The sequence below is a fragment of the Gasterosteus aculeatus genome, chromosome 5, assembly GCF_964276395.1.
Source record: "Gasterosteus aculeatus chromosome 5, fGasAcu3.hap1.1, whole genome shotgun sequence".
Lineage (NCBI taxonomy): Eukaryota > Metazoa > Chordata > Actinopteri > Perciformes > Gasterosteidae > Gasterosteus > Gasterosteus aculeatus.
This window is the reverse complement of record NC_135692.1, coordinates 15,678,406-15,693,202: the sequence shown is the minus strand read 5'-3', so window position 1 is coordinate 15,693,202 and position 14,797 is coordinate 15,678,406. Positions and strand designations below refer to the sequence as shown.

The window sequence follows — 14,797 nt, the reverse complement described above, 5'->3', positions numbered from 1 at the left end:
TCTATATTTCATCATCTGGATCTTTCACTGATTTTTCTCATCCCGGCTCTTTTTTTTACTCTCTTTCTTGTGAAGGAGGTCACTGCGGATACAACGCAGAGCCGCACAGCCTGAACTGCAGACTAAAAGGTATTTACTTTCTCTTGTTTATTCATACTCTACTAACGTGTGTATCTCTAAACCAATGAATGCAAAGTGTACAAAATACCAAAACTGCAGAAATGTAACTGTCCTGTGAGGTCTGATTCCTCAGTATTATGTAGCTGGGCGAGAAGAGCAAAGTGGGACAGCGAAAGAACAACCAAGCCTTCAAAGAAAAGAGTAATTTCTCATATCAGAACCGCTTTAAGTCTGATGAGAGAGCTCTGCTGCTGTGCTTCACGCTCAGCATGAAGCAGCTGTAATGCAGGTTATGTACATCAGTCGGAGGTCATTTGTTATTATAAAAAGACACATCTAGGGGACACTAACTGTGAGGCTCGTTGCCTCGTTGCCGTTCTTTACTGGAGGGCAGTGATGGTAGAAAAGTTCCTTTCACTAAATGAGCCTTTCTTGCTGAATCCTGCTTTGTGGCCATAATTGAATCCCCTGTGACTAAAGACCCTGTTTCATCTAGTTTATTCCATGTTCATTATGAATCAGAAGTGTGCGTTGCAGTATTTACAACACAGTTACAAAGTAGGTTATGAACTGTTGTTTCACAGTGATATATGCACCGAATTAATTTGGGTATAATTGATGTGGACGGAATAAGGTAGAAATCCCCCTGTGAGTGAGGAGAAAGCAACAACGCTAATTGTGCTCATATAAAGCCGGTGCCATTTATGTCCTTCCTGTATTATTACCCTCCAGACACTTGCAGCCTTGTATTACATTTAATGGGACCAAACGAGAGCTCACCAACACCCACATTTCACACAGCTCTGTATAGCTGCGACTTGTCAAAATTGTTACCTGTTGGCAGTATTAATGGTGTCGGCTGGTGGAAAGGTGGAAACCCTCTAAGGACCACAGATAACACACACACACACACACACACACACAGCTCAGCTCTCAGCACTTTCATCCTTTAGATGCAACATAATTGACTTTGCACAGCCTCCTAAGACCTTCCCCGCACAGTAATGCACAACAAGCATTGCTGGCTTTAGAAGTTTATCTTTATATTGGCGAAGTGAACCTGCGGGAATTCATTTGGAAAAGGGAGGAAAGGAAGGCAGGCAATTTAAAGCCAAGTGGGCACACCGAGATTAATGGCTTCCTAAGAAACACGGAACAATTGATCACGTTTGAACAAAGAACATCAGGCGACGTTATCAAAGAGGGACCACTGAGTGATTATAGTAATGTGTGTGTAATCCCAAAAGACTCTGACAATGGAGGGCAAGGAATAAAGACATGAATTAGACTGAATTGGCCAGGAAGCCGGCTTCGTCAGTGGAGATGTGTGTGTGTCCCTCTTCATTCCACCATTACTGCCCACTTATTTCCCCCCCCCGTCCCCCGACACGCGGGCCGGTGGCGGTAGCAGATGTGAGGATGCTGTGTGGCCCAGTAATCCTCCGGGGGTCCGGTATGGGGAGATCGCAGGTCGTGCTGAGGGAACATTTTCGGCGACGGCGCCCTGCTGTGGAGGAGAGCAGTTAGACGTGATTAGCTGCAAGTATCTGACTGTGAAGCAGAGGTGCAAAAACCCACAAGAAAATAAATCAGTCCCATGGGGGTATTATACTGGGACAGAAAACAATGAACCCATTCCAGTCTCTCTCTCACACACACACACATTAGCATTTAATCCAAGGACCCACACTGCAAAGAAACGCCACCTTGGACCATCTTGGTCCTGACATTTAAAGTCATATTAGAGAAAACGTTCACATAAAACCATCTAATATGATTCGCGATGACGGTGTAATTGTTATTTGTGGCGCTGACAGTCGTATTGTTGTGCTCATTAAGAGGAAGCGGGAGGGAAGAGCTGTTACCCCTCAGACTCCGGCGCCTTTTCACGTACAGGGAGATTTGCCCCAGGGGAACCACGTGGAGGATTGCTCTAAGCCATGGAAACGGCGACACATCTCCCGTTATGGAGAACTGAGGAAACTTCAAGTCCACTCTGGCAAAGATGGCTCAGAAAGGAACGACTGGATTTTCAGATCGCACCGATTAAAGGAAACATTTTGCAGGCCTTTGAACCCGCGGGGGGAGAATCCCGCGGCCTGAAAACACGAGTTAACCTCGGCTGCAATTAACCTCGCCGTCCAGCCTTCCGGCTGCTGAGCGGCCTGTTTGCGGCCAGCGGGGTCAGACGCCCCTCCAGCTGGTGAATCCTGGCCTCAATTCAGTGTCGTAAGAAGGTAATTAAAATCTGATTGGAGTCCCGAGCAGTTGTAAAGATATCCCAATCTCTCTGATGGAAACGGCACATTTAATACTCCCCAAACCGGTGATGGTCGCGTTTGATACCAAATACTGGATTCATTTCAGGGGTTTCTTTACACTCTCTTTTCCCTTCTAAGTTCTCGTAGAGCATAAAGCTGAGAGTGACCGGGCTTCCTGTCTTTAAAGCCAATCACACCCCATTACATGGGAGGTGGACTGACCGTGATGCGGCCTGACAGCCGTCCACCCGCTGCTCACTTTGTCGGCCACGTCTAACAGATTTCATCAGTGTCTTGTTGACTTTTGTCTCTCGTCGTCACCTTCTGTGTCACTGGACGTGCAAGGTAAGTGAAACTGTCACTGACGGACAGACTGATTGCGGCTGTTGATCTGCCATAAATTCCACCGAAACCGCGCCGCTCATCACCGTGTGTGCGACTGTCTGACCTGCTTTCATTGTGTTTGAGGCCCCGAGGACACGAATAAAAAGTTAGAACAGGAACTGTAAAGATGGTCGCTTTCATTTGAAAGGTTTTTCCTCTGGATCGGCGCTTTCCTCCTCGTTTATTTTGTTTCTTAACGACATTTTAACGCACTTCCTGTCATATCACGTAAAGGAGAGTGGAAGGAGAAGTGACGCCGCGTGAAATCAGGTATTTTACTCACGGACGGCATTGCAGCAACGGGTAGATGTTCAAACACAAAACTAGATCTGGGGACTTGAGTTCCTGTTGTGCTGTGGGACAAAGCAGCAACCGTATCAAACAATATTTACGGGAAGGGGGCCGTCTGGGATGTTGCGCGGGGGGCGGGGGGGGGGGGGGGCGTACGCTCCCAGCCCACCCGTCCAAGTTTAGCCCCAGCGAGGCCCTCAGCGTCCGCTTCACCCTGACCCACTTCTCTCCAGTCTGAGGGGAAAGAGCCCACTTTGAGCTACACGAGACCACCGACCGAGCTGACTGGTTTGAATGTATTTATCATTTTAATCGTTCTATTAATTTATGATTTGCAGGGTCACCTTTTACATTTTTTCACTTGATAAACACAAAGTTATGCGATTGACTATCAGGCTTCTGTTTGTTTTGGAGAATCCAATGCTGTGTACGGTAGGGCATCCATCCCCTGCTTAGCCCCTCCCACTTTGTCTGCTACGTCAGAGCACCACCCTCAGACCTGATGGCCAGCGATTCACATAAAACAGAGCCCTCTCCCACCCCCCCCCCCACCCCAGTTTGGTGACTCATCCCATCCATCCCGTGTTCCTCGTCACTGGCGGTGTGAAGGAGGCTGAAGGGTGGAGGCCCCAATGAAAGAGAGACGGAGATATAGAGGACAGAACTTGGCTGCTCCACTTTCGCAGGACGTAAAAGTGGGACAATCTGTTCCTTGGATGGTCTCCAATTCTACTTTCCGGGGACCGATACACTGAAAATATATCTATACGCATGCTCTGTCCTACATAGGGAGAGAGTAAGTGGTCGAGTGAGATGAAGAGAGAGAGACAAAAAGATGAAATGTGAGTTGAACTGTCCATGAGGTCTTTGTACTTCAAACAGCAACACCGGATATCACAGCAAACTAGTGGCTTTATGTAAACAGAAGGAAGTTCACATTGCAATTAGTTTGACTAATCCCATTAAAAAAGTGCTGCGTAATGTTTTGCTCACAAGGAACCTTTCAGGGCAAATCCATCATTGCGGCTTTGCATGAAGCAAGATGTGCAGAAAAGATCTCAGCAAAGACGAGTAGAGACGAGAGACGTCGCTGATCCCTCTCTGCAAACCTCTGCATCCATCTTCGCCTTCCAGGTGCTCAAGGAGGGAATCCGTCCTCGTTATCCTGATTGTATCAGTGTCTGATTGTTCATCTTCCTCTCACTCCGTTTCCTTTCTGTCTGTGAGCCCCCAAATCCGCTGGAATCCTCTCTGTGAGCCTCCGCGTGGCTTCAGATCGTCAGAAGTCAAGCTGCTGTCCGTTTCCCACGGGGAGACGGACTCGCCAACTCCTGAGATCTCCAGATGTCCCCCGTTCTCTCCTCGGTTTGAGACAGGAGCACATGAGGTCAGGGGAAAAGAACAAGCGTACGACAAAATGGAGAAATCAAAGGAGGATCTTTTCTTTTTATCTTTTTTTTATCTGCGCCACCGTTGCCTCTTTACAATCTTTAGAATGAACGGATGAAATAAAGAAACAAAGACTTTTTCTGAGAGAAGCTGCAGAAGGTCTAGAGTTTAATGCCCTCCTCTCTGCCACCGACGCTCCCCCGTGAGAAAGAAAGCGCTGACCCACCAGCTCGGGGGCCGCGGAGCCGGGCGGCCCGGGCGGAGGAGTGCCGTGACGGGGGAAGGCCGTCCTGACGAGTTGCACTTCGAACGCGACCCTCCTCCATCGCGCCGCTGTCCTCACATCTCCGCCGATCTCGGCTCAGTTCCCTGCACTCGCTCTCATTGCTCTTCCAGTCACGGCCGCCTCCCCCCCTCCCCACCCTCCCTTCCCTCCCCCACACCTTTACTCCTCTCAATGTGATTACTCCGCTTTATGCAAAACGACAACTCCCTTCGTGTTTCCCTCCCGTGCATTTCCCCCTTTCGCCTTTACATCCCAACTATTTGGCTCCCGTCTTCTCTCCGCCCGTCTTTGACTTCCTCATCTTGTCTGGCGCGGACTCGATGTTCCATATTTGATGAGTCTTTGTTCGTAAATCAACCTCCTCTGTTCCCTCCTGGTGTACTTGAATGATAGCGTCAATCTGCGAAACCTTTTGTTCGGTTCTTAAGTGATGTTTTCGGCCTGATTGTGAATCGCACGTCCAAAGGAGCGGCCAGGTGGGGGCTGCGTGGTGAGCCAGGAACGCCGACCGTTGCGGACCTCACGCATGGCTATTGATGGGCACCGAGACCCTCACACATGCTGCCAGTGCTGGCAGCATCTCCATGAATAAAAGTTTAGTTAGCCAGCCACACGCTTTCTCAAAAACATTTGGGAGTCATCAATCAAACCACTTTGTGTGATAAGTGGTTAGACACTTTATTCTCAAGTGGTCACCATTTCCTTCCTTCGGCTTTCCGCTCCTTCTGCGGCGCGTGACTTATCTCGTCATGTCACTCTCGCAGCATCTCATCCCTCGGTGGTGTTGCACTTTTGCCCAGAAACTAGCAGACGAGTGAGACATAAACACACCATGGTTGGAGTGTTTCGCACACTACGTACGCATCGCATCCGATCTACCGCCGTCAATCCAACACCGCTGACTGAATTATGCTATTTAGAAAATGGTTCTTGTAATGCATATCGTTCCATTGCATTAAACAAACCATATTAGCACATATGTGCAGGCTCTAGACGGGTTTTATAGATGTACTGAGCAATATCTAGGTCATCTCTTTGCTTAAAAAAACCTATATTTCCTACAAATTCAGCCTAAACGTTACTACACCTGAGGGTCAAGGTGTCCACAGCGCGTTGGGTTCACAGGATAAATCAGGGAGGTCTCAAGAGGAAAAACAGTACAGGAAACATGTCTGCAAGTTCAATTTTAAACTTTTTCGACTTTTCTCAAATATTTGCTTTCATTTGAAACGCTGCACAGGAGTCAAAAGCCACAAATATTGCCTCAACCCAAAGCCAAAACCTTGGGCTTGATTCTGACACCTATCCGTTCCAAGGATGTGCATCTCCAACCACAACGGACCAGCCAAGAGACACAGGCTCTCCTCCTGTTACAGTCATGTCAACATGGTCTCTGACAAACTGGCTGGCTTCTTCATCTCTATATTATTATCTATGTCAATTACAGGCAACTGTAAGCTGTGCCAGACACCTGTCGATGTCCCTGGTCACCAATAGAGAGACCGCAATAGAGGTTGATAAGTCAATAGTCGCCGATCACGCCCTTTAACCTTCATCAGCACCATGTTTTCTACCTATTTTACTAAAAACGGATCGACTCTTTAAGTGTCTGCATGTTGCTGATCTGTCATTGAAATATTTTGTCTGCTTCCTAATTCCATTTGATATTTTATTGAGTTCCATCTGTCCCGATACGCATCTATTTCAGGCTCCCAAATCATACGATATTCAGAGCACCCGGCTGCCAATGAGATAGCGGGAGATTCCCTGCGTCATTCACCGTCATTATTAAGTTGGCAGTGGTCCAGATCTGCATGATGGCAAAGCCCCTATAGACCAAGACCCCCGAAAACCAGGACAGGGCCTATGGAGGCGCCATTATGCCAAATCTGAAAACCACAGGAGCAATGACACAGTCTTAAAGCAAAAATCCACCCTGAGGCCCTTTTAGGGTCGTGATGATGCACGTCGTGCTTGTGGACGTGACGCGCGACACTGTGCAGGTACGTGAGGGTGGAGTTTTCCTTTAAGGAGCTCACGTTTAGCGGTTAGCCCTGGGTTGCGCCTCAGACATGCAGCAGGTCAGCTCCATCTCCACAAAGTAGCAATGATCTTGACCTCATGTGAAGACACATTTCATATCAAACTCTTCTGCAAAGAACCTGTGATTTACAGATTTTAAATATAGCCCGTCTCTCATCAGCCTGCATGTCCCCGATGCATTCCCAGTGGCTAAATGGAAAATGTGGACCAGCAGTGTGCTCATTCACACATGTGGACTTATTAGCATTGCCAGTGGCCAATTTTTCTATTCTTGCACGTGTCTTTTTACATCACTAATTTAGCTGAATTCACTTTATCAGTGTAAGAAGTTAAATGACCTTGCGTCCTTCTCTGCCTGTTTCCCACAGCATGTTTCTAAGGACGAAGCCGGTCTCATGGGATAGCCGTGTTTTGTCTCCATGACAGCTATGTCACTCAGCCCTCTCTGCAGTGACACCCGCACAGCAAAGCATGCTGGGAAATAACCAGCGCTTTTATCCCGGCCAGGATGACAGAGATGGGGAGGATGAGGAGGAGGAAGAGGAGCAGGGGAGAGAGAACACGGGAGGGGAAGACGGACCTGACGCGGAGAACGGAGAGCTAGATGATCTGGAGGAGAAGGAAATGACGGGCGGACGGCAATCCTGGGAAGGGAAACGCGGGGAAGTGGTGAAACCGGCGGCCATCGTGGTCGGTAGACAGAGAGCAGACCGGCCGCCGAGGCCGGGCCACCTGGGCAGCCGTGGTATCGCACACCTGCCCAATCAAGGCCCGCTACATCATCAACCGGCCAATAAGCAACAGAATTATCCCGTCGCAGCCAATCAGCACACTCATCAGGCCGGCCCGAACGCCGTGCAGAAGAGACGAGCTCTCATGGAGCGCAGCATGACCACAGTGGCGCCCATGGAGGACTCCTTCCCCACCATGATGATCTTCCGCATAGGAATTCCTGACATCAAACAAACAGTAGGTGCACGTTCTCATCCAAGCAACTGTGAAAAAAGAGACACCTACACGTGAAACAATTGACCCCTATCATGAGGTTGTGACCAGAAAGCCTCATGTGGCAAAGTTTAGCTCCTCACATCTGCAATTTGTGAGGAAATTAAATTGAAGAAAATATATTTATATATTCTCACGCTCGATCAAACACAAAGTCTAGTTATCTATTGAAGGAGAAGTCTTCCTTCCCAACGAGGAAGTAGTTTGAGCATATAGGGAGTAACATGGATGGGTGTAATTCAACAAACGCAATAGAAGAAGAATAGCGTGGGCAACTTTGCAATGTTCAGGTAATACAGCATTTACCATTTGTGATTCTGATCTTTGTCTACATACGGCCCAAAATACACGTTTGCTGACATCTACACTCTCAGTTTCAAATGTGTCACTGAGCAGAACTCAGGGGAACTGGAGCCACAATAGTAGCTTGCTTGTAATATTTGCTCAACACCATGTGAGCATCTCCCTTGGGTCAGCTGAGGTCTTAATTAGTTTCCAGAACGGAAGTTAGTCAACTCGCACTTAACAGGATCTCCCTCCGCTGTACAGCGGCGCCAGGTGAGAATTGAACACACGCATTATCCAGGTGAAAATGATGCCCCGCTGTAACCCCGTCGCCCCTAATCTGCCTTTCTCCATTTCCAACTCCCCAAACATGTCGACTGTTCCACATGCCGGCTAATATCTGCCCTCAATACAACAGTGATTGCTAATTATCTCATAGGTTTTAATGAGTTTAGGGAGAGCTGGGAAGTGAGTGACGCCGGGAAGGAACGAATATGTGAAGGCATCTATCAGAATGAATACTTTAATATAGGCAAGGCAAGGCAATTTTATTTGTATAGCGCTTTTCATACACAAGGCAGACTCAGAGTGCTTCACATCATAACATTTCATACAATAAAGCGAAATAAAATGCAGGAATTAAAAGACAATTAAAAACAGCAAATAAAATTATAAATTAAAATCTCATTAAAATTGTTTGATTAAAGGCAGAGGTTAAACGTGCAATGTAGGTCAAATTTAGCAGAAGGCGAAGCAGAACATAAAAGTTTTCAGTCTAAACGTGGTCAGAGCAATATACAGTGTACATTGAACTTCTCTCCCATAGATTATCTGTTCTCTCTCTCTCTTTCACACACACACACTCTCTGTGCCGCACAACACACAACGCTGCACAATTTACATCCATGAAAAACACACAACTCACTTATAAGCATGCACACATACGCTCGCATACCCCCCTTCGTGTGGTTTACCTCCCGGGGACCACCAAGCCATTGCCACGGCAACGGGTGCCTGCCTTCACTAATGAAGCGGTTGCCATGCCAATAGAGTTGGCTACACCATCAAATAGTGCAGCCCAGCGAGGGGGAGCGGCGGAGGGGACATGAAAGTGTGCTGAGCTGTGCAATTTTTATTTACAGTTCTCTGAGAGGGAACAATGGCAGGGATGCAAACATCTCACTCAGACCTCTCAGGCCCTGGTGTTACGGACCCGCTCCAGGTCACCTGTGCCCTCCGGCTCCAGAGTTGAATAAGGAAAGGACAAAAGAGACGCCCCCCCCCCCCCCCCCTGTGGAAATCCAAGGAAATGTAATAATATGAGGAAATGGACAGTGCTGCACGAATCACCGTGAAATCTGGTTAGGACTAGTGCATACGCATGATACACCCAGAGGGGTGTAGTAAGAGATGAGCTCCTCTCTACAAGCTAGTTTGTTCTTTCCCCCTCTGGACTGAAGGGCCAATCGGACAGTACAGAGAGATCAAAGTGAAAGAAAAGCACAAAGGGAAATATTTATCCCTTTATAGAATCGGTAATTCTGGATTGGGTGTGAAGAGAAAAAGGGATGTGAAATTAAAATTGACCTTCATATTACATTTAGCTGACGCTTTTATCCAAAGCGACATTGTATTTTCAACCCATGGTTTACATTTTGCCCGGGAGCAATTAGGGGGTCGGGTGTCTTGCTCAGGGACACAGCAGCCAGGGTTCGAAACCGCCGACCTTACGGTTCCCGGCACACCCTCTCTACTCCCCCGATATGTGCCGCCGCCGCCGCCACATATCGGGATATAAGGACAGCATAAGTCATTGAGTTTCAATGGATTTGACAGACGATTCATTATTTAGAGTCATGCGTTTATAGTCTGCACATGTCACATTCTCATGCATCCATCATTCCCCAACTGACGTTAAAACAGTCATGCTACATTATTAATCAGCAATGATCAAATTCCAGTGGCTCGCCATTAAACCAAGCTGACTAAATATAGGGACTCCTGTGAAGTCTTGACTAATGTCTCAAAGAACGTGTTCCTGCCTGAAATACATTGACACGTCTGTGGACTGAAAGGCATTTTAGCGCCGAGCCTCCTTTTGTTTTATTGCCCAGACCCAAATATTTCCCATTGATCATGCATTTACTGCAAATGTACGCTGAGACGCATTAGCTGACCTCTCTGCTCTTCAGAGGTGCCTCCAGTTCGACCAGGACTGCATGGTGTGGAGCGCCAAGCAGGAGATCATCTCCTCCCTCAGCGAGTCGCTGTGGGACGTCTACAACTACGGCCTCTTCCAGCCGGCTGGAGACGGACGGGACGCCAAGTTCCTGGAGGAGGAGCGGCTCCTGCGAGACTACTCGCAGACCTTTGAGAAAGGGGTGCCCTACCTGGAGGTATGGAGGGGGGAGTAGTGGGACCATACGGGATTTGACATTAACTGGGGTTGTGTGTTCAAGTATCCACGAAGCACAAACATCCCCTAAATGATACTGTTCAATTGTATTCCCCTCGGAATATAAATGCTGTTTTGGAGACTTCTGAACAACAGCATCCTCGTGTGCATCTTTCATCCGTCTCTTGTTTGATGCAATTGCAGACAAATTACTCTGTTTTATTAGAATTCCCGCGTTCACCACGACAAATGTTACATCCGCTGACTTAATTGCATTCTGCTCTTTACGTAACCACCCAATCGTGTTACATTCCTCCAGTTTAGGGAAGTGGGCTGTGGTGACGTCAGTGTGATTTTGTCACGCAGCGATAGGACTGTCTGACAGCGCCCCCTGGTGGTGCAGCGGCTGTAGATGTTGGTGCGCTGGGTGGGGCCGGGAAGCGTCCTGCTCTCTGGGTTTGGCTCCCAGTGTTTGGGTTCTTGCAGAGGTTCCAGATGAGGAACTGCTGCTGCAGGGGGCAGGACGGGATCTCGCTGCTCCATGAGTGCATCCGCAGACACATGAGTGATGGCGTGTGCGTTGGCGGTGCGTGGTCTCTGGGCAGGTTTATTTCCTGCTGTCACCGCCGCCACTTCTCAGATCAACTCAGCATTACCTACGAGGCCGGTTTGCTCCTGGCCAAACACACCTCTGGATGCTTGAAATACGCAGCTATTATTTATGTACGTCAGAGGATATGAAATATATGGCTTTATGTGGATGTGTAGTTGTTGCTATGGTGACAAGGAAACTGACCTGGTTAGCAGATGCAGTTATATACATGGATGCATTTGCAATGCTGCCTTACTCTACATTTGAATAAGCTTTTCCCAAGAAACTTAAATCCTCTACTTTTTTTAAGTTCAGTTCTCAAAACATCTTTTGAAGTAAGAACTATTTTTGTTTTTTCCACCATTTCATCATCCAACCGAGCTGCGTTGCAGGATGACGATGAGTCACAGTTTTCACTGTTTTTCTGGTCCTCAGTTTAGGTACAAAACCAGAGTTTATAAACAGACGAATCTGGATGAAAAGGCGCTCTCCAAACTCAGCACGAAGGTATTTCTTGCTCGTGTCTATTGAATATCGCCGGGGCTCCTCGTTTCTAGTCAGACGTTTTCATCTCTCCTCTTCCGCCATTCTCAGGCCAGTCTGAAGAAGTTCCTCGAATACATTCAGACTGGAGCAATAGAGAAAATGGCAAAAGTCCTCGAAAAAGGTCTTGATTCAAATTTTCAAGACCCCGACAGTGGAGGTGAGTTCCCTGTGAAAAATAACACCTTTGACTGGATTCATTCTTCTATTTCAAGTCAATGGTTGTATCGGGGTTTGTGATACAAAATGCTCTTCCCCTCCGGCGGGTCAGAGACCCCGCTGTGCGTGGCCGTGCAGTCCGGCCTGCCGATGGAGGGCATCCGACTGCTGGTCCTGGGTGGCGCTCATCTGGACTTCAGGAACAGAGACGGCTTCACACCGGTGCACAAAGCTGTTCGGGCCCATAATCACGCCGCGCTCGTGGTGAGAACCTTGAATTAAAGTCCCATGTGTGGTGCAAACAAGTGCTGTACTTTCAATATTCATAGTGCGACAAAGTGAATAGAATGATTATTACAAGAATTCATCTTGTTTAGTGCCAGTCACATGCACATCGTACATGCAAATAACTGAGTGTAGGAGTGAATAAATTGCAAATGCCGCATGAAATGCAGGTGTTCATTGTACAGAAAGGTGGTTAGAAGTTTATACAGATGCTCAACGCTTTAGGCGTGAAACCATTGGTTAGTTTCACGTTGTTACTTTCCGTCAAACATTACACTCACAATTGGGAACAGTGCATTTTGCCTTTGAGGGCCACTGGCATCATCTTCACGTGACTTTCATTCGCCCAACGGTCAGCAGCAGAACCTCGGACCGTTCCACCTTCATCCACAAGTGACTCTGTCCTCGTCCTCTGTGATCCTTCGCCAGGCCCTCTTGTCCCTCGGAGCGTCTCCAAACTACAAAGACCGCTGTGGCCTGACCCCCCTGTACCACACCGTGCTGACCGGGGGCGACACCTCCTGCTGCGAGACCCTGCTGTACTACAGGGCCAGGCTGGGGACCAGGGACGAGAACGGCTGGGACGAGTCCCATCAGGTAACCCGCGGGGACACCGGCATGTCCCCCCCCGTCTGATCTCTGCGCTCGATGTCCCTCGCCGTCGCCCTCCGTCTCGCTCTCGGCGTGTCTTCTCGCACTCGTTTCAGCCTTCCTCACCCGTGCCTCCATTCTCTCTCCTTCCTTCCTCCCTTCCTCCCCCTCTGTCCACAGCTCAGGGATGAAGAGGAGTTTGGAATGGAAGAGATACATAAGGTAGTCTTCATCCCGACATCTCATCGTCCCCGCGGACATGTCATAGGGCACAGAGGAAAGGCATGAGGGGAACATTTAGATAAACTCAAGCGGCCTTTCTTACCGCGTCACTGTGTCTCATCGCGTGTGACATTCTGGTAAATTGGTGTTTGTGCTGCTAGCTGGTTGTCATGGCATTTTACGTAAGAGTAATTACGGGTCTAAATATGGATTGTGGACATTACCTTCTTTCAATCCTGCATGTTTCTCTTTTGAAATAGATTTCGTCGCTCCGTTTCTGCCTAATTGCATTCCGCCGAAACTCTCATTAATGAAATCACCCTCATCGTTTTAACTCGTCACCTTTCTGTACCTTTTAATTCGGCTTAATAAAGGCCTGCCAGAACGGTTTTGCGCAGCACTTGGAGCATCTGTTGTTTTACGGGGCGGAAACCTCCTCTCTAAATGCCTCAGGGAACACGGCGCTTCACATCTCTGCCCTGTACAACAAGGCAAGTACGGAGACAAATCCCCTGACGTGAAACTATTATTGCCATAGTTACGATTGATGTCCTCAAATGAAGGTGTTAACGCATCGCTTTCCTTCTCCGAACAACCAGGAGAGCTGTGTGCGCGTCCTGCTGTACAGGGGAGCAAACAAGGAGGCAAAGAACAAGCTGGGTCAGACCCCCTTTCAGGTAAAGGGGTCCGACTGTCAGTCAAAACCAGAACAACAGTTGTGTCACAACACACAACAGCAATGGATGATCAATAGTTAAGTAGCTAAACTAATGAGATGTTGGTTTTGTTTGCGTTCGCAGCTGGCTGTTTTGTCCGGTCACTTTGAACTCGGGGAAATCATCAAAAACCACAAGGACGCCGACGTAGGTAAGCGATGGCGCCGAACGCTCCCGTCTGAGGCGGCGGTCCGGTGTTGCGCTTCCACACCTGATTCTCTTTGAACCTTTCAGAAATTACAGTGTGTTTTGCCTTTACGATCTCCCGCTTTACCCCTAACGATCTACCTGGTTCCTCCCTCCGCTTCATCCCGTCACATCAACCCCCCCCCCCGCTGCCCTCCCTCACTCCTTCTCACTCGCCACCTCTGACCCCCTCACCCGTTGACCTTCACCCCTCCCATCTCCAGTGCCCTTTTTGGAATCGCCAAAGTATGTACCCAAGCGAAAAGAGAGCGCCCACACGCTGCCTCTCCCCTCACTTCATGCCCACCCCCTGCTGCGCGCTAACAGCGATAACTCCATGACCCAGTCCGACCCCCTGGCCCCGGCCAACAAGGCTGCGACCAATCCCCCCCCGGGACAGGTACTGAGGACCGTTGGGCGGATGCTCTGATCTGCTGATCTTGTGATGATAGACAAGCTTTGCTGGTGTCTTTAGGTTGGTCGCAGGATCAGCTTTGACTTGCCGTCCGTGTGGGACTTGTGTGTTCCTGCAGGGCCAACGAAGGGCCTCCATCGCCATGAGGAGCTCCAGCAGCCCCCGGTCCCGCACCCGCTCCCCATCGCGGGGCAGAGGAGGCCAAAGCGACACCGAGGAGAGGCACCGGCAGCCGAGGGGACGACAGGGGTGAGGAGGGAAAAATACACATGAAGGGAGGGAAAGCGGTGGTGAATATATTTGTCATGTGAGGGACAAGAATCTCACAAATCTGAAGTGTGTTATGGAGAGAAAAGAGAGGAGCTCATCACTGCCTGAAATACGTTTTAAAAGGGAAGCCATTACACGTCAGAGTCTACAGCCTCGCCAGTGGCTCCGTGAGGCCGTACAGCTGTGATTACCATGACGATGAGCACAGCTGTAATAATGACCACGCTCACCATCTTGAGGACTCATGAGGACTAAACACAAAGGCATTTCAAACATTTCTAGTGTGGCTACAAATATACCAAAAAAAATCCCGGTTAATGCCAAACGTATTCCCATGCGTTTGCACTTTCTACACGTCC

General features: G+C 48.7%; 1 protein-coding gene across 2 annotated transcripts in view; it reads left to right on the top strand.

Annotated features, from left to right (window-relative positions):
* LOC120819037 (SH3 and multiple ankyrin repeat domains protein 1) overlaps positions 1-14,797 on the top strand; it is a 29,587-nt gene continuing 14,790 nt past the window's right edge. The window contains exons 1-14 of one of the 2 annotated variants that reach the window (XM_040176027.2): positions 5-129; positions 6,179-6,244; positions 7,143-7,743; positions 10,257-10,460; positions 11,487-11,558; positions 11,646-11,754; positions 11,866-12,017; positions 12,468-12,635; positions 12,810-12,851; positions 13,226-13,342; positions 13,451-13,528; positions 13,652-13,718; positions 13,978-14,153; positions 14,287-14,417. In XM_040176027.2, the coding sequence (XP_040031961.1) occupies positions 7,246-7,743; positions 10,257-10,460; positions 11,487-11,558; positions 11,646-11,754; positions 11,866-12,017; positions 12,468-12,635; positions 12,810-12,851; positions 13,226-13,342; positions 13,451-13,528; positions 13,652-13,718; positions 13,978-14,153; positions 14,287-14,417 (1,814 nt within the window). In that variant the 5' untranslated portion in view covers positions 5-129; positions 6,179-6,244; positions 7,143-7,245. Of the gene's footprint in view, positions 130-6,178; positions 6,245-7,142; positions 7,744-10,256; positions 10,461-11,486; positions 11,559-11,645; positions 11,755-11,865; positions 12,018-12,467; positions 12,636-12,809; positions 12,852-13,225; positions 13,343-13,450; positions 13,529-13,651; positions 13,719-13,977; positions 14,154-14,286; positions 14,418-14,797 lie in introns of both variants that reach the window. The other variant, XM_040176028.2, reaches the window with a different exon arrangement.